Source organism: Staurois parvus, unplaced genomic scaffold (assembly GCF_062004578.1).
Source record: "Staurois parvus isolate SC_StPar_1 unplaced genomic scaffold, SC_StPar_1.0 ptg000024l, whole genome shotgun sequence".
In the NCBI taxonomy this organism is placed as follows: Eukaryota; Metazoa; Chordata; class Amphibia; order Anura; family Ranidae; genus Staurois; species Staurois parvus.
The window spans coordinates 170511-190702 of NW_028317820.1; the positions used below are offsets into that span (position 1 = coordinate 170511).

General features: G+C 42.5%; 1 protein-coding gene across 1 annotated transcript in view; it reads left to right on the plus strand.

The window, feature by feature from the left end:
- The window catches only part of LOC149472046 (uncharacterized), a 101232-nt gene that overhangs the window by 56179 nt on the left and 24861 nt on the right, over positions 1-20192 (plus strand). The window contains exons 7-9 of the mRNA XM_089693229.1: positions 6158-6460; positions 13724-14074; positions 16864-17157. Of these exons, the coding sequence (XP_089549355.1) occupies positions 6158-6460; positions 13724-14074; positions 16864-17157 (948 nt within the window). The remainder of the gene's footprint in view (positions 1-6157; positions 6461-13723; positions 14075-16863; positions 17158-20192) is intronic.

Consider the following 20192-nt stretch of genomic DNA (forward strand, 5'->3'; position numbering starts at 1 on the left):
TGTGGTGACAGACCAGGGACCAAACACGTCAAGACCAACATTAGTAAAGGGAGGTTCTATACTGAGTCGGTCCGCAGGGAGGTTAGCCATCTTCTGTGACTGAAACATACCACGTAGTTTTTTGCAAGTGACACATTTGAAAATAAGACAACTCACAAGTCTTTTCGCTCCCACTACCCAAAATCCAGCTGTACGTAAAGCTCCTTCAGTGAACAAACGTCCCTGATGTTTAGTCTTCTCATGGTAGTGTTGCACAAGTAAAGATGCAATGTGATTGCTTGGAATTATTATGGGATTACATTCTTTACTCTCGAACTTTGCATTTGAAATACGTCCCCCAACTCTCAACAGTCCATTAGCATCTATGAAGGGGTCAAGCCTCTTGAGGGAACTGTCTTTAGGAACACTCTTTTGATTTTGGATGAGTTCAAATTCTTGAGTATAAACCTCTTGTTGGATACAACGGATGATAACGTCTCTGGCCTGTGTGAGCTCATCCACTGTATGGGCCTTGTGACAGTAATGCCAACCTTTGCAGTGATCTGATCCTGTAGGTGTGGCTCTAAAGGATCTGGCTATGTGGATCAAGCTGGCTATAGCACTGTTCAGTGATTTCCACGTAGAAAACTTGTTGAATCGTTTGGATCCAAGCTCTTTGTGAGAAACTCTTGTGGTGAGTACAGAAATATGAGGACGAATCTCTGCATCAGCATTTGGTTCTAATAGCTGAAATGAGTATTTCTCCAGGGTGTCAAGTACAGGTTTGTAGAGGAATGGTGGCCCTGTGAACCACGTAGTATCTTTAAGGTGAGCTGCTGGAACAGCTCTTGTAGCATGGTCTGCTGGGTTGAGGTCAGTTGGTACATAGCACCACTGGGTAGGCTGTGTTGACCTCCTAATTCTTTGAACTCTGTTATGAACATAGACATAGAATCTCCTAGTCTCATTGTAAATGTAGCCCAATACTACTTTGCTGTCTGTATGAAACATTGTACTGACAAGTTTTATATCTATTTCTGACACAATGAGATCTGCCAGCTCTACTGCCAGAACAGCGGCACAAAGTTCCAGTCTTGGTATGGTAATCTCAGGGCTTGGTGCCAGTTTTGCCTTGCCCATTACAAAGCCAATTTGGACTTGACCTTTAATGTTTATAGTTTTAAGGTAAGCGACTGCAGCGATTGCTTTTACCGAAGCATCACAAAATATGCACAGCTGCCTAGACTGAACTTCTGCAGGGGAGAAGTGGGCATATGGCCTATAGATATGTAAGTTAGATAATGCCTGTAGAGAGTTTCTCCATGCTATCCATAGTGCTTCTTTCTCTGAGGGAAGTGGCGAATCCCAATCACACGTATCTGTGGTTAACTCTCTGAGCAGAGTCTTACCTTGGATGATCACAGGAGCTGCAAATCCAAGTGGATCATATAGACTGTTAATGGTAGATAACACTCCACGTCGTGTGAAAGGCTTTTGCTCTTGGTCGACCTGAAAGGTAAAGGTGTCAGATTTGAGGTCCCAGCTGAGCCCTAGGCTGCGCTGCATGGGTATCGGGTCTGTCGCTAAGTCTAGATCTTTCAAATCACTGGCATGATCTTGAGTAGAGAAGGCTTCCATAACAACTTTGCTGTTTGAAGCTATCTTATGAAGTCTGAGGTTTGAACAGGAAAGCATACTCTGGGTCCTTTTGAGTAGACTGATTGCAGCCTCTGGTGAGGGAAGCGACTTTAAGCCATCATCTACATAGAAGTCTCTTTCAACAAACTTCTTAACGTCTTTCCCATAGTCTTTTTCACCTTCTTGAGCAGAGAGTCTGAGTCCATAAATAGCGACAGCTGGAGATGGGCTGTTGCCAAAAACATGGACCTTCATGCGATATTCTATGATGTCTTGAGTAGGGTCATTGTCCTTGAACCAAAGAAATCTCAAGAAGTTCCTGTGCTCTTCTTTTACTAGGAAACAATAGAACATTTGTTGTATGTCGGCAACTATAGCGATGGGTTCTTTACGGAATCTGATGAGGACACCGAGAAGTGTGTTATTGAGGTCTGGTCCTGTCAAAAGGACATCATTGAGAGAGACTCCCTCATACTGTGAACTGGAGTCAAATACCACTCGGATTCGTCCTGGCTTCTTAGGGTGGTAAACGCCGAAGATTGGTAGATACCAGCATTCTTCTTTTTCTTTTAGGGGTGGAGCTACTTCTGCATGATTGTTCTCAAACATCTTTTTCATGAATAAGAAGAAATGTTCCATCATCTCTGGTCTTTTCTGAAAGTTGCGTCTAAGTGAACAGAAGCGTTTTAAGGCCTGATACCTGTTGTTGGGAAGATGACGTCTCTGTGTTTTGAAAGGTAGTGGTGCAACCCAGGTGTTTGTTTTATCCTTGAAGAATCCTTGTTCCATTATGCCCAAGAAGGCCTCATCTTCGATAGAGGGAGCTATCTTGTGGTCTTCCTTTGTCCTCTGGAACACCGTGCACCCCAAGTGATCTTGGTCTTCACTGCAAGAGTGGTTCTCGGTTTCTGTAAAGTCAGGATATAGCACACTTGCCGGCTTCTCTCTTAGAAGGAATCTGTTAGGACAAGGCTGAAAGAGGGATGGACGTCCATTCTCCAAGGTATTTGTGTAAAGAGAATTCACTGTGGTTGGCTTGTGAACATTTCCTAGGCAAACATCACCTATGATGACCCACCCCAGGTCAAGCTTCTGAGCATATGGAGAACTATGAGGACCATTTATTTGTTTTCTTACCTTGTGGACTCTTATGATATCTCTCCCAAGGAGAAGTACTATTTGGGCCTTTGGGTCGAGTGCAGGTATGAGATGCGCTATGGTCTTTAAATGTTCATGATGTAATGCTGCCTCAGGTGTAGGAATCTCTTCTCTATTGTTTGGGATCTGATTGCATTCAATCAAGGTAGGTAGCTGCAGGGATGCTTCACTATTTATGGATTCGACTTGGAAACCAGTAGCTCTTCTGCCTTTTTCTTCACTCACACCAGCGCAAGTTTTAAGTGAATATGAAGAGCAGTGTCCTTTAATACTGAAGATATCAAAGAAGGCTGAGTTTGCAAGAGATCTATTGCTTTGGTCATCAAGGATGGCATACAACCTTACCGCTTTCTCTTTATGACCGATGGGGTAAACTGTAACAAGACAAATCTTGGAGCAAGATTTGTTACTAAGACCTTCTCCACAGACTTGGGTGCACTGGGGTGTCACTTCAGGAGGTACTGTGTCTCCCTCCTCCCCGCCGTGCTCTACAGCCTGGTCTGGGGGTGTGAGAGTCCATGGGGCTGGCCCAGGGTGTAAAGCTGTATTGTGCGCTTCACTGTTGCATTCTGAGCATTTGATGTTCGCTGTGCAGTCCTTTGCAAGATGAGAGGTTGAGGCACAACACCTGTAGCAAATGTGGTTTTCCTTGAGGAAAGTTCTGCGATCCCTGAGAAGTTTTCCTCTAAATCCTCTGCATTTCAACAATGAGTGTGGTTTCTTATGTAGAGGACATTCTCTGCATGGGTCCTTTGTGGAGATCGTCTCAGACTCTGTAGTACTGTAGGTTTTGTTTGAGGAGTCTTTAAGAGACACACTGGTTTTGTGTACTGCAACTGGTGTACCTTTCATGTTACGAAGTGAGATAGGTTTACCTGATTTGGGGTAAGCGGTGTCAAACATCGAGAAGTTAAAGCTGGGATCATTCCTAGTTTTTGCTTGTTGGTGCACGAAGTCCATAAAAAAAGAGAATGGAGGGAACGAGACATCGTACTGTTGCTTGTACCTGGAGCCTTGAGCAATCCACTTCTCTTGCAGGTTGTACGGTAATTTTTGTACTATGGGGTTTACACCACGTGCAGTATCTAAGAATGCCAGACCTTGTAAGTCTCCTTCAGTTTTGGCAACTTGTAGCTCTGTTAACAGATCACTCAGTTCTCTTAGCTTCTGGGAATCTTTGTTTTGGATCTTAGGGAAATCCTCAATTCTTTTGAAAAGTGCGTTCTCTATCACTTCTGGTGAGCCGTAACACTCCTCAAGTCTCTCCCATATCATGTTTAACCCTCTGATTGGGTAGTTAATATTAATGTCTCTAATCCGCCTTGCATGCTCTGTCGACTCATTTCCTAGCCACTTGACAAGAAGATCTATTTCTTCACATGCAGACAGATCCAGATCTCTGATATTATTCCTGAATGATGATCGCCATGACCTATAGCTTTCAGGTCTGTCATTAAACTTGGAGAGTCCCTTGGTTATTAACTCACGTCGGGCAAAGAATTTTAGAAAATCTGACATACCTGTATCTCTGTTTGACAGATTGTTGCTGTAATAGGCACCATCTACTTGTTCTTCCTTAAAGGGTTTGACCATACTGCGATCATTTGTGGGTTTGAATGCAGGTTGCATTGAGGGTTGATGTTCTATGGAACCGTCGACTTGTTCCATGCAGGGTCTTTGGTTAACTGAGGTCGCTTGTTGTATGACTGGAGTCTGTTGGAGCTCCTTAGCAGGGGTTGATGTCGCTCTTGGACCTGGATTTAGGCCGTCTTCTGACTTAGCATGTTGCAGTACGTAATCTGAAGTGCGTTGCAAGTTATTGTGAAGACTGCTTTCGGGCCTACTTATGTAGCTGAGTCTATCGCTTGTGAAGTTTGCTGCTTCCTCTAAAGCCTCTGCTTCTGCTACAGCAGCTGCAGCTTCTTTTTCCACAGTTAGCTTTTCTAGAGCTGCTTCCGTGCATGCTTTCTCTATTTTTAATTGTCTTTCTTGTTCGGCAAATGTCGCGCGGGTTTTGGCGGCTTCGGCCTTCGCGCGGGCAATGGCGACGGTGGAGCTGCTCAAAGATCTCCCTGAGCCTCTGGAGTTAACTGAGATGCGAGACCTTGTCTCGAACTGTCCGGATTCCCTTGCTGACATGATGATGCTGTGAACGGGTTAGCACACTTGCAACCGCTGCGGGTGGCGATGCTGCGTAGTTCCTCTTATCCAGCTTGTGAGAAGCCACCGTTTCGCTGCAGTCAGGACTTCAGGAGTCGCAGTCCTCGTATCCAGCTTGTAAGAAGCCGTCGTTTCACTGCAGTCAGGACTTCAGGAGTCGCAGTCCTCGTATCCAGCTTGTAAGAAGCCGTCGTTTCACTGCAGTCAGGACTTCAGGAGTCGCAGTCCTCGTATCCAGCTTGTAAGAAGCCGTCGTTTCACTGCAGTCAGGACTTCAGGAGTCGCAGTCCTCGTATCCAGCTTGTAAGAAGCCGTCGTTTCACTGCAGTCAGGACTTCAGGAGTCGCAGTCCTCGTATCCAGCTTGTAAGAAGCCGTCGTTTCACTGCAGTCAGGACTTCAGGAGTCGCAGTCCTCGTATCCAGCTTGTAAGAAGCCGTCGTTTCACTGCAGTCAGGACTTCAGGAGTCGCAGTCCTCGTATCCAGCTTGTAAGAAGCCGTCGTTTCACTGTTCTGTCCTCCTTATGTGTGAAGGTACATAGCTTGACAGACAGCTAAACCTTTCTCGGCAATGAGTTGACAAAGAAGCAACGTCCAACTTTGTCTTTATTGCAAAGATATAAGAGGTGAAACGACGATGCTATTGTGAACCTGAATGTGAGGGCTGGATCCTACCAGCATACCGCAGGAATGGAGTCTGTGATGAGGAAATGGCTGCTATGCAGGGCTGATGATGTAATCAGAGTTCATAGGCTACAAGCTATGGAAGCTGAAATGGGTCAAACTTCTACTGTGAAAAGATGCAGTGTATACAAACAGCCACTAGATGGAGCAGTTACACAATGAACAGAGAATTACAAACTGATAAGGCATACTAATAATGCCTAATTAACAAAGAACAAATTGCTGAAGGCATGACATTTATATTTTTTCACTTATTTTATTTATCTTTGGCTATTCTGGTTATGATATTCACTTATGCATTTATTATGTAATATAGATAACGCTACATCATTTACTGTGCAATTTGTCCATAGATCATTAGGTATATGATTGGATGTTGGCAGCTTTATTAGTTTATTCATTTATTGGTCTAGTTAGGAGCGCAGGAGGTACTCATTTTCATTAAAATAAGAGGAGTTCGTTGTTAGGGTTTACCTAGTAATATAGACTGCCTGTTATATCATTTATTAATAAATGCCTCATTCACTTAATTTTCCAGAAAAGCCATCAGTAAAGGAGCCGATTGATCTGTCCCTAGGTAACTCAGGAAATGTTTTGTGTCTTTTGACCCTGGAGAACTTTTATCCTAGAGATGTCCAGATAAAATGGAGCTGCGGAGTTGGAAGTAACCAAGAACTGCCGTCTACTGAGAATATATCAAATGACAGCGATTACACATTTCGGTGCAACAGTGACTGTAGGATCCCCTGGAAACACTTCAAGGATCCTGATTTTAAAGTACGAGTGACCTGGACTCACGAATCTCTGGATCAGCCGGGTTATCGGGAACTGTCTTTAAAAGGTGACATTTTTTCCTGTTTACATCTACCTTGCACCTGTTGCCATACTATGAATATTAAAGTAGCTACATATTCATAACATTCAGTTAAAGAGTTTTAAAGCAAACTATTATTGACTGTCATTGACTTCTGTAACAGCATGTGCTGCAGAGTAATTAATTAATTAATTGGCTGAGTCAGAGAGGTGGGCTGATGATGTCACAACCTCAGCCAATCCGAGCAGGCTTTGTATTCATTAGTAGAATACATCGCTCGCTGTGATTGGCCCAGTGTATACTGTATGTAGCCGCAGCTACCGTACATACACGCATCCAGCGGGCTGATTACCGTTCGGACGTACCGGAACGTTTTGAAACCGCTTGGCTCAGTATACTGTATATACTGCACATCCAGCAGGCTGTATATATATACGGTATACTGTATGTACATTACTGCACATCCAGCGGGCTGTATATATACTGTATACTGTATGTAGCCGAAGCTGCTGTATTACCGCACATCCAGCAGTAACATCTGATTTGGAATTTGATCCATATGATGACTGTCTTACAAATGTATCACAAGATGTCATTCATGAACTTATGATGCCAGAGGATGAACATGAGGATTTTGAAAGATTTTAAGTACCAATAAGTCATAACCATTTCAATTAAAAAATCTGATGTTTTTAAATGGTGTCGCCTCGGAAGGGGGGTAGTCTTATACGGCGAGTATAGCCCAAAACCTATGTAACTGGAAAATTAGGGGGTCGTCTTATACACCCAGTCGCCTTATACGCCGGAAAATACGGTAATTGCTAATAGGTTGAAGGATTCAGTGACGGAACTGATACATCTAGATCAGGTTGGGTTTATACCGGGGAGGGAAGGTAGAGATAATGGACCGAGACCGTTATAGCTCTTACAAAAAAGCAAGAAAGAGAAATCCCCAGTGGTACTCCTGTCGATAGGGTAGATTGGGGATTTATGATGAGTACCCTAGACGCAATAGGGCTTGGGCCCAAAATGTTTCAATGGATAAAATCTTTGTACTGTCACCCATCAGCAGCAGTAAAGATCAAGGGTTTGGAAAAATTGTAATAAATTGTAGATTGTTCGCATGTTTTGTAAGCTGCAATTAATTAAAAAAAAATGCAAATAGACGTGAAAGCCATAGCACCTCGCCAAAGTCTCCCCTTTATACTGTGGTCCTAACTATGTAGTTTTGAGAGTCTCCAGGTCGTAGCATACATAGCAGTGGATAAATTAAGGGCAGGTGTGCCTGTAGTTAGCCCAATCCTCCTTAGTGCCGGTTCACATATTTGAACATATAATCCCGTTTTAAATAGCATCCGATTCGCATGATATGTGAAATAACATTGGTTTCTATTGAAGCTGTTTACAGATATGCAGCGCATCCGCACTGAGAATTGAAAAAAAGTCCTGTGCGGTTTCTGAGCACTGTAGTGCTTCCTCCTGTCCTGTGTTATAGCTGGTGGTTACATGCCCTCAACATGGGGAGGTGCTTTGTGGTAGGGGGGCTCCCCCCCAAAGCACCTTGTCCCCACATGTTAGTGTTAGTACATGTTAGTGGGGACTAGGGCCTCTATCCCACAACCCAGATCGGTGGTTCTGGGGGTCTGCGGGCGGAGAGCTTATCGGAATCTGGAAGCCCCCTTTAACAAGAGGGCCCCCAGATCCCAGTCCCCCCCTATGTGAATGAATATGGGGTACATTGCACCCCTACTCAATCACCAAAAAAGTGTCAAAAATAAATAAAAACAAGTCCTTTATTTAACAAAAACACAAAAACAATGTCCCCCAAAATAAATCCAGCTTCAATTACGATGAATGCTGCCAGCCTGGAAAAAAAAAACAGGTCTCAACCCGACGCTGGCTTCCGCCATCTGACAGCTCCACTGCCTCCCACCACTACATAAACTAAGGGGCAAGGCACCCGGTGACGTCACTGTGTGGCCTTCCCCCTTGTGAAGTCACCAACTGGGGCATGCTGGGTTGATGAGGTCACAAGAGGGTGGAGTCACCCGTCATTAGTAATACCTCATCTGGAATATGGAGTTCAGTTTTGGGCACCAATTCACAAAAAGAACATTGGGGAACTGGAGAAAGTACAGAGAAGGGCAACCAAACTGATAAGAGGCATGGAGGAGATCAGCTATGAGAAAGATTAGAGGACTTGAATGTATTATCTCTTGAGAAGAGGGGCGTTTAAGAGGGGGGGTATGATCTCCATGTATAATACATAAGGGGGGTATGATCTCCATGTATAATACATAAGGGGGGTATGATCTCCATGTATAATACATAAGAGGGATGTGATCTCCATGTATAATACATAAGGGGGATATGATCACCATGTATAATACATAAGGGGGATATGATCTCCATGTATAATACATAAGGGGGATATGATCTCCATGTATAATACATAAGGGGGGATATGATCTCCATGTATAATACATAAGGGGGATATGATCCCCATGTATAATACATAAGGGGGGGATATGATCTCCATGTATAATACATAAGGGGGATATGATCACCATGTATAATACATAAGGGGGATATAATCCCCATGTATAATACATAAGGGGGATATGATCACCATGTATAATACATAAGGGGGATATAATCCCCATGTATAATACATAAGGGGGATATGATCTCCATGTATAATACATAAGGGGGATATGATCTCCATGTATAATACATAAGGGGGGATATAATCCCCATGTATAATACATAAGGGGGGATATGATACCCATGTATAATACATAAGGGGGGATATGATCTCCATGTATAATACATAAGGGGGGATATGATCTCCATGTATAATACATAAGGGGGGATATGATCTCCATGTATAATACAAAAGGGGGGATATGATCTCCATGTATAATACAAAAGGGGGGATATGATCTCCATGTATAATACATAAGGGGGATATGATCTCCATGTATAATACATAAGGGGGGATATGATCTCCATGTATAATACATAAGGGGGGATATGATCTCCATGTATAATACATAAGAAGGATATGATCTCCATGTATAATACATAAGGGGAGATATGATCTCCATGTATAATACATAAGGGGGATATGATCTCCATGTATAATACATAAGGGGGATATGATCTCCATGTATAATACATAAGGGGGGATATGATCTCCATGTATAATACATAAGGGAGGGATATGATCTCCATGTATAATACATAAGGGGGATATGATCTCCATGTATAATACATAAGGGGGATATGATCTCCATGTATAATACATAAGGGGGGATATGATCTCCATGTATAATACATAAGGGGAGATATGATCTCCATGTATAATACATAAGGGGGATATGATCTCCATGTATAATACATAAGGGGGATATGATCTCCATGTATAATACATAAGGGGGGATATGATCACCATGTATAATACATAAGGGGGGATATGATCTCGATGTATAATACATAAGGGGGGATATGATCTCCATGTATAATACATAAGGGGCGATATGATCTCCATGTATAATACATAAGGGGGGATATGATCTCCATGTATAATACATAAGGGGGGGATATGATCTCCATGTATAATACATAAGGGGGGATATGATCTCCATGTATAATACATAAGGAGGGATATGATCTCCATGTATAATACATAAGGGGGGATATGATCTCCATGTATAATACATAAGGAGGGATATGATCTCCATGTATAATACATAAGGGGGGATATGATCTCCATGTATAATACATAAGGGGGGATATGATCTCCATGTATAATACATAAGAGGGGATATGATCTCCATGTATAATACATAAGGGGGATATGATCACCATGTATAATACATAAGGGGGGATATGATCACCATGTATAATACATAAGGGGGGATGTGAAATTTGAAATCAATGGTGGCGCTATCAGATTACAAAGTACTGGCAGAGGTGCCTATTCTTCCCCATATGCTAAAGATAATAATTGAGAGGTTATAAAATAAATTATCGTATCACCCAATATTTGGTCTCCATTCAGTAGCCAAAAAAGGCATGCAAAAAGGAGGATTTGTGAAAAGAGATTCACAGAAAAGCGGCTACATTATGAACAGAATGTGACACTCAGAAAAATTTCCAAAAATTATGCTTTATTACACTTATAAATATGACATATGGGCAGTCGCCCTGGTTTACCATCACCTCAGTATGAGACAATACACACAGACCTAAAACCATTAAAATAACACCAAGACCGGTCTAAATGCATGTGCAACAGAGAAAATGACTACAAGAGTCTAATGTCCCTGTGACACAAACACATAGGTGAACACTTCCCAAAGGAGGTGTATCCAAAAATTATACCATAGGTATACCATAATACATGTAATAATATCAGAATTCGGCAATTGCCATAATGGTAATATCCCAAACAGGGAATCCAAAAATTATACTATGGATATGGATATCACATGTATGCAATGCAGCAAGCACAATATGCGTCAAGAGGAGAACAATGAGCCTCAGGCCTGTATGAAAAAAGACAATAATGTCATATGTATAATACAATACATTCCTATGCCGGCACAAGTGGTTGGGGCCCATTCATCTGTATAAACAGCTGTTTCCTAGAGCTCTTAAATGAGAATATGCCCCATTTATTCCCAGGATGGAAGAAAAGATGCAAAAAGCAGCACTCTGCTTGAAATGGTTTCTTCACCACTACATGTGGACTACACACCACTTTCTGTAAGAAAAACAAGACACATCCCAAAAGATCTTCTGCCTGTTGAAATGCATGTGGTATATCTTGTTTCCCATAAAAAGCACCATGATGTCCCCATCCTGTAGTAAAACAAACAATATGTGGAAGAGTCACTGACAGAGCTTACACTCTATGTAGGATATATAGGTCATATAATCACAGAGGACCATATATCTAATGTCCTGTAACAGTCCACTCACCACCTGTGCAATAGATAATAGGAACGGAAAGGATGTCCTTCATAGGTATTGCCATACAAGGCCAAAGAGGCCAAGGAACCACCGCTGACATCCGCCGATATACCGCGGGTTCCAGCCCCCTCTTGGCGCCTGTGCTGCTTAGGCTTGCCTCATGGCATGTGAAGATGGCTTCCTCCTAATGGGTCAGCGTGCGTTCCACCTAGTGCGCATGACCGGAAGTGACGTATCTGACGTATGACGTCAACGCGTTTCGCCGAGTGGGCGTATCTCACTCAGCTTCGTCAGGACCAATGAAACAACCACATCTCAATTTCCTATTTATAGTGGGTTACACCCCACCCATTTATGCAAAAAACCAACCTAATGGAAGAAGAAAGGGGGCTAAATACTTAGCACAGCTGCTGGTCATTGTTAAATATAAAAAATACAGACAACTGGAGACATCAGAGAGGGAAGAGGCTTGGCAATTTTTACAATGCATATATAAATCAAAAGATCATGAATCAAATATACTGATCAGTTAAAACATTATCACACTCTAACCAGAAGATGGCGATATTAGTAAAAGAATCAACAGGTCCATTCATTGAATCGAATTCTTAAAAGAGCAATGTAAATTACCACAGCACACCACAAGATGGCAATATCACCTAAATATTCTCATTATGGATTGTTTCAACACAAAAACCCCAATTTTAAATATCCATCTTATGGTATAATTATTATTAAGGGAAAAAGAAGGGGGGAAAAAAAGGGGGAAGAAAGGAGGAAAAAAGGAAAAGGGGGAATAATTAGCTCAACGGTCAATCCTTCTATGTTTTTCTAGAGCTATATTTAAATCCATAACGTAAGATCATACATATTGTCATTATTATTCCCAAGTACAAAGAGGTTTACCTTGATTATTTAGCATATGCTCCAACTATTATTGAAAACGGAGAAATGCCATAGATTAGCTAACGTGTGGCAATATAAAGGTACCTAAACATATAAAACTATTTATCCAAAAATACTTGGAGATCACATTCCACATTTAACCCCTTTGGGTACAGTGTATCAAGTTTATATATCCAGTATTTCTCCTTTTTAAGCAGTTCTCTATCAAAATCACCTCTCCTTTGTGGAAAATGCAATGCATAGAAACCTTTCACTTTTGTACCATCCAGTTTACCTCCATGATATTTAGCGTAATGCTGAGCAAGATTACTCTCAGGATCATTTGATAATATCAAATCATTTGATCAATATCTCTAAGATGTTCACCTATTCGTACTTTAAGTTGTCTTTTGGTCTTACCAATATACATCTTTTTACAGGGACAGGTTAAGATGTATAGCACTCTCACTGTAGAGCAATTTATGAGGCTTTGAATTTTATAGTGAGTGTTATTTCCAGAGTCATGAAAGGAATCCGTACGGTCCACGTATTTACAGATTTGACATTTTCCACATTTAAACATCCCCTTGGTACGTGATTTTAACCATGTTGTTTGTTTTAATGGTTGATAATCAGAATGGATAAGAAGATCACCAAGATTTGGTGCTCTTCTTGCTACCATCTGGGGGCGTTCACCTACAATCCTACTCAACTTGGGGCATTGAGTTAAAATCTTCCAATGTTTTTCTAATATTAATTTTACATCTTGCCATTGGGCTCCAAATTGGGTTATCATTCTAACAGGTTGGTCACTTAATTTGACCTTCTCATCCATTTTGGGAGATAATAAGTCCTTGCGGTCAGTTTGATATGCCCGTCTCCGAGCATTTCTAATTTGAGAGTGGGAATATCCCCTTTCCCTAAATCTTCTGTAGAGGTCCTGAGCCTCCATCCTAAAGTCATTCATGTTCGAACAATTTCTCCGACATCTCAAAAACTGTCCCACTGGAATCCCTGAAATCAGTGAACGCGGGTGGTGGCTTCTAGCTTCTAATAGGGTGTTAGCAGCAGTGGGTTTTCTATATGTCTTGGTGAGTATACCTATGGTATAATTTTTGGATACACCTCCTTTGGGAAGTGTTCACCTATGTGTTTGTGTCACAGGGACATTAGACTCTTGTAGTCATTTTCTCTGTTGCACATGCATTTAGACCGGTGTTGGTGTTATTTTAATGGTTTTAGGTCTGTGTGTATTGTCTCATACTGAGGTGATGGTAAACCAGGGCGACTGCCCATATGTCATATTTATAAGTGTAATAAAGCATAATTTTTGGAAATTTTTCTGAGTGTCACATTCTGTTCATAATGTAGCCTATTCTTCCCCACTCTATACTCATTGGCTTGTGTTCTGATTATTCTTTGTTTCAGATCTTCCTTGGCGTCCAACGATGGATGAAATTCAAGTCCCATCTTTAATAAACAGCAGAGAAGCCAAGCTACAGTGTGTGATTTGGGGGTATTTCCCTGACAATCTGGAGGTGAAGTGGTTATGGAAAGAAGCAGGAAATCCGGAGCTGTATGCCGTGTCTCCCAGTGATAAATACAAGATTCCGGAGTTGGTGGTCACACAGGGGTCTGATCAGACTTACACCTGTACCGCCTCTCTCATCGTAAATGTGTTGCTGAAAAAAGAGCGCAAATCAGAGTTCATCTGCCGGGTGACACACCCAAGTCTGGAGGCCCCTCTGGAGAAGGGGACCGGAGAGCTCACAGTAACAGGTATTACTTTAGAATTTTAATAGGGGCTCTAAAATGCAGACACTAGAAAATTCTGTGAAAATGTACTTTCCCTGGGTACACTGCTGTAAATGATGAAAAGATTTACACCAGGGGGTCTACTGCCTCATCATCCACACATCCATCAGACATTTTCTCTGTAATGTGGCTAATATGTGTATGATGGCAATATGATCATCAGCTCCATCTAGTGGCCATAAAGCAGTCTTTTCCTAATTGCAGCATTTCAGGAAAATACAACATTATGGCCACTAGATGGAGCTGATGATCATAAGAAATACACATATTAGACATGTTACTGCCGTTGTTTCTCTTTTTTTGTTGCAACGGCTGAAGATTACTTTTTTTAATAGAGACTATTAAGGGAAGGTTACACCTTGGATATATTTTGGGGGTTTCACCGTCATATATGATTTTGCATTTTCATGTGTATTCTATTCTATATATATTTTGATATTCATTAGTCACCAATTTAAGGTGCATTTAGGTTACACTCTAGATCTAGTACTTTGGGGGTCCCACGGTTATATATGATTTTCATGTGCATTTTATTCTATATTAATTTTGAGATTTATATGCTCTTTCTGTGAAATTTTCTGTTTATTTTTATTTCAAAGGATTAATTATTAGCGCAGCACCAAATACTATATTTCAATACTGTCCTAAGTGAAGGCCTAACCACTTGCCCTTCTGAGGATTCCCCCCCGCCCCACCTTCCTGACCAGGCCATTTTTTTGAGATACAGCGCTGCATTATTTTAACTGGAAAAAGGAGTATAACGAGCGCTGGACAGTTTTTAGAGCGAAATAGAGAAGCAGCTGGCATGAAAGGCAAGCCTCCAAAACGCCTCGTGGTGGACAATCATATACAAAAACATGCAGCGCTAGAGTGAATAGATCTATCTCATAATACGGAGTGACCACTTAATAAGATATAAACGCAGCTATCATAATAGTCTTATGCAACTAATATTATAACATTCTCATGGTTAAGAAGGTATAAATGGTGATAAAGGTGTCAAAGTCAATCTATCATCGGAGTGACGTAAATCTGTGACATCTGTGGTAGGAAATATGGCTGTGGAATGCACTAACCAGATAGCGCAAATAAAAGCGCATTGGAGTAAAATGACCTACTCCTGGTCACTGGATCAGGGAACCTGCCGGAATGGTGGTCGTCTCTACTATGGTCACCAGAGTCATCCGTGTCCTCTCCAGTAATGGAATTCCCAGGTATCCGGTGGAGTAAACGTTCATCCGGTATGCAGTAGAATCCTTGTGTCAGCGACCTCCCGGGGTGCGATGTGCGCTCAAGGACCAGGAATCACCTTCAGGGCTCAGTAATAACCCAAAAGAGAGGCTTCCGATAGTGTGATAACTTTTATTATGGAGTAGTAAACAAAAAACGCACTTACATGGTGCAATATACACTTCCAAAGATGGCCGCCCGTGTCAAGGTGTGGACCAGTTTAACTGACAACTGTGCGGTCATGCAACGCTGCACCCAAATGAAATTTATGTCCTTTTTTTCCCCACAAATAGAGCTTTCTTTTGGTGGTTTTGATCACCTCTGCATTTTTTATTGTTTGTGCTATAAACAAAAAAAACCAATAATTTAAAAAAAAAACAATATTTTTGACTTTTTGCTATTAAACACGTCCAAAAAAAAAAATTTCTCATAAATTTAGGCCAAATTGTATTCTGCTCCGTGTCTTTGCTGAACAAAATCCCAATATGTGTAAATTAATTTGTTTACGTGAAAGTTATAGCATCTACAAATGGCGGTACATATACTGGAAATTGTTTTGTATTTCAATGTTTTTATTAATTTATAAACAGTTTAAGACAGGAGCAATAAAACACGCCCACGCAGGGCGTGCACATAAAAAAAATTATAAAAAAACAGTGCTCTAACACCAACAGTGCAAAAGGTGGGCCCACACAGGAGCTATCAATGGCACATAAATGACAAAAACAGTATAACACCAACAGTAACTCAAAGTAAAGGCAGCTATCCACCGCCACACCAAAAACAAACAGAAAAAGGAAAGAGGAGTACAAAAGGAAAAAGATAACAAAACCAAGAGCAGGGGTCTGAGAACGCCAATACCAATCAACATCACAACTCCAGACTAGCTGGAATTTTTTTTTTAATACTAGTAATGGCGGCGATCAGTGACTTATAGCGGGACTGCGGTGGGCATTCTGACACTGAGTGGTAACTGACTAACTGCCACTGACATCCGATCAGTGCTAATAAAAAGCACTGACACTGTACTAATGGCACTGGGCAGTAAGGGGTTAACATCTGGGGCGATGCTGTGTTGTGCTTACATTGTGTGCTGTTTTACTAGGAAGACATGCTGCTTTCCCTCTCTTTGCTGTGCATTGTGATAGAAAGCAGCATGTCCATGCTGACAGGAGAGAGACCTGTGTTGTTTACACACAGATCTCTCCCCTGTCAGCTTTACCGGCGATCACCGAGTCCCAGCCGAGAATCGTCGGCCGGGACCCGGTGATTGACAGCCTCAGCAGGCAATAGTGGTGCAGGTAGGGTGACAGTTTGGGCTATGGGACTTCTGATTAGTCAGCACTGTCACATGGACGTTGCTGCCCAATCAGATGACGTCTAACCCGCACTGTCATCGCTGCAAAGAGAGAAAAAATTATAGAATTTATTTTGCTAAGAGATTATGCTAATTAGAACATTAGAATTGGATTTGATTGTCTCTAATTCTTTTTTTTTTATTTGAATTTATATTTTGCATTTAGGGATCCCTATTGTGACTAGAAAACATGATTCCAAACTTTTAACAGTAGAGATTTCACATTTCTACCCAAAGAAGATTGACGTAACATGGAGTCGATACAAAGCAAAGTCTAAGCTTTTTAAGCCATTTGACAAGAAAGATTATGATGTATCTGAGCTGAGACAAGAGGAGAGTGATGGTACTTTCACTTTAAGCAGCTGCGTCTCTAAGACGAAAGATAATAAAGAGTATAAGATCACAATCGAACATGAGTCTGTCAAACCACCAATGGAGAGAAGCTATATAAAAGTTAAAGGTAAAGAAATCCTCGCAGTTTTTTTTTATCCTACATGTCAAGTTTTAATAAGGGGTCTATGTAAAAAATCTTCGTACTAATGTGACACTCATGCAGCCTCAGTGAAACTTCTTGTGTTTTGTGTCTAACTATTTCTAGTAATTTTCCTCATTGAGCTATTTAAAAAAAAAAAAAAAAAACATACTGCACTATGGCCACTAGATGGTGCTTACGATCATAGGAGATAACTATATTATCCAAAAAAACGGCAAGTTGTGTCACATTCGCACAGGAAAGTTTTTATTCACAAACCCCTATGTATATTATTTATTTATTTCAGGTACTTATATAGCACTGTCAATTTACACAGCGCCTTACATATATATTGTACATTCACATCAGTCCCTAACCCTCAAGGGGTGTACAATCCAAGGTCCCTAACCCTCAAGGGGCGTACAATCTAAGGTCCCTAACCCTCAAGGGGCGTACAATCTAAGGTCCCTAACCCTCAAGGGGTGTACAATCTAAGGTCCCGAACCCTCAAGGGGTGTACAATCTAAGGGCCCTAACCCTCAAGGGGTGTACAATCTAAAGTCCCTAACTCACATTCATACATACACATACTAGGGCCAATTTAGACAGGAGCCAATTCACCTACCAGCATGTCTTTGGAGAATGGGAGAAAACCCACACAGCTGATTGGTTGCTAGGACACAGGGAGGTCTTAGCAACCAATCATCATCTTGTTAATATGAAAAGTTAACTCCAGCAGCTCCAGAAGTGTCCTGCTTTCCACTCTCCGCTCTGTTTTATCCATATAAGTAGAAGAGTAAAGGGGCAGAGAACACCACTGTAGGGGCTGTGATGTGAAGGGGGGAGGCAGAGAACATCACTGTAGGGGCTGTGATGTTAAGGGGGGGAGGGGGGTGTCAGAGAACACCACTGTAGTGGCTGTGATGTTAAGGGGGGAGGGGGGTGTCAGAGAACACCACTGTAGGGGCTGTGATATTAAGGGGGAGAGGCAGAGAACACCACTGTAGGGGCTGTGATGTTAAGGGGGGGGGGGTGTCAGAGAACACCACTGTAGGGGCTGTGATGTTAAGGGGGGGAGGGGGGTGTCAGAGAACACCACTGTAGGGGCTGTGATGTTAAGGGGGGGAGGGGGGTGTCAGAGAACACCACCGTAGGGGCTGTGATGTTAAGGGTGGGGGGGCAGAGAACACCACTGTAGGGGCTGTGATGTGAAGGGGGGGAGGGGGGTGTCAGAGAACACCACTGTAGGGGCTGTGATGTTAAGGGTGGGGGGGCAGAGAACACCACTGTAGGGGCTGTGATGTTAAGGGTGGGGGGGCAGAGAACACCACTGTAGGGGCTGTGATGTGAAGGGGGGGAGGTAGAGAAAACCACTGTGGGGGCTGTGATGTGAAGGGGGGAGGTAGAGAACACCACTGTAGGGGCTGTGATGTGAAGGGGGGAGGTAGAGAACACCACTGTAGGGGCTGTGATGTGAAGGGGGGGAGGTAGAGAACACCACTGTAGGGGCTGTGATGTGAAGGGGGAGGCAGAGAGCACCACTGTAGGGGCTGTGATGTGAAGGGGAGAGGCAGAGAACATTGTAGGTGCTGTGATGTGGGGGGAGGCATAGATCACCTCTGTAGGGGCTGTGATGTTAAGGGGGAGAGGCAGAGAACACTACTATAGGGACTGTGATGTGAGTGAGGAAAGGGGGGAGCAGAGAACACCACTGTAGGGGCTGTAATGTTAAGGGGGGGCAGAGAACACCACTATAGAGGATGTGATGTGAGGAAAGGGGGGGGGGCAGAGGACACCACTGTAGGGGCTGTAATGTTAAGGGGTGGCAGAGAACACCACTATAGAGGATGTGATGTGAGGAAAGGGGGGGGGGCAGAGGACACCACTGTAGGGGCTGTAATGTTAAGGGGGGGCAGAGAACACCACTATAGAGGATGTGATGTGAGGAAAGGGGGGGGCAAAGGACACCATTGTAGGGGCTGTGATGTGAAGGAAGCACATCAGGTGGGCAGAGGCATGGCTATAGAAGCATATCAGATGGGCAGGGCGTGGCTATAGAAGCACATCAGGTGGGCAGGGCGTGGCTACAAATGCACATCAGATGGGTGGGGGTCATAACTACAAAGGCATTGGGTGGGCAGGTGCGTGGCTAGACACTGACCATGGAAGGCACTTGCACAGCCTGCCTGTAATTCAGAATAGGATAAAAGGGGATGCAAACTGACCGTGCTAGCAAGGATCGGCTTCTGTTCTTAGTGGACAACTGGCAGGATCAGCAGAATTACACGGACAAATAACATGTATAAAATAAAAAGTACATATAGGACACTTAAAGAGACAATTGTAATACATTCGAATTTTATGGCTACAAATAGGGATGCAGGTAGGTCTATGAGGACCTTAAAGAAGGAGATACATGAGGGCCAACTGGTGGATATATGGAGAATAACGCATGGAAAGGAAAGAGACTATACCTTCTTCTCTAATGCACACGAGACTTATTCGAGATTGGATTATATAATGGTAGACCATTAACTTATTGAGAGGGTGGTTAAAGTAGAAATAGAGACAATGACTATCTCAGACCATGCCCCAGTTATAATGAAGGTAAGATGGGGGAGGCAGTTGACAAGGGGGGTAGGATGGAGGTTAAATGAGGCCCTTTTATTAGATCAAGAGATCGATCAGCAGATCAGAAAAGAGATGGAAAGATACTTTCAAGAGAATGAAACAGGGGATGTATCAGTGGCCACTGTCTGGGAATCCCATAAGGTATATATTAGGGGTATATTGATCGCGCTAGGGGCAAAAAAGAAAAGGGAAAGGAGTAAGAAACTGACGGGGCTCTTAAAAGAAATATACGACCTGGAACAGATCCATAAAAATAGAACAACAAGTGAGACAAGGCAGAAGGTAATAGGAAAGAAGAAGGAGTTGGAGATATTAATGGAAGAAGAAAGGAGGAGAGTACTCAATAAAGTAGCAGTGGAGAGGTATAGATGGGGAGATCGACCAGGAAAACA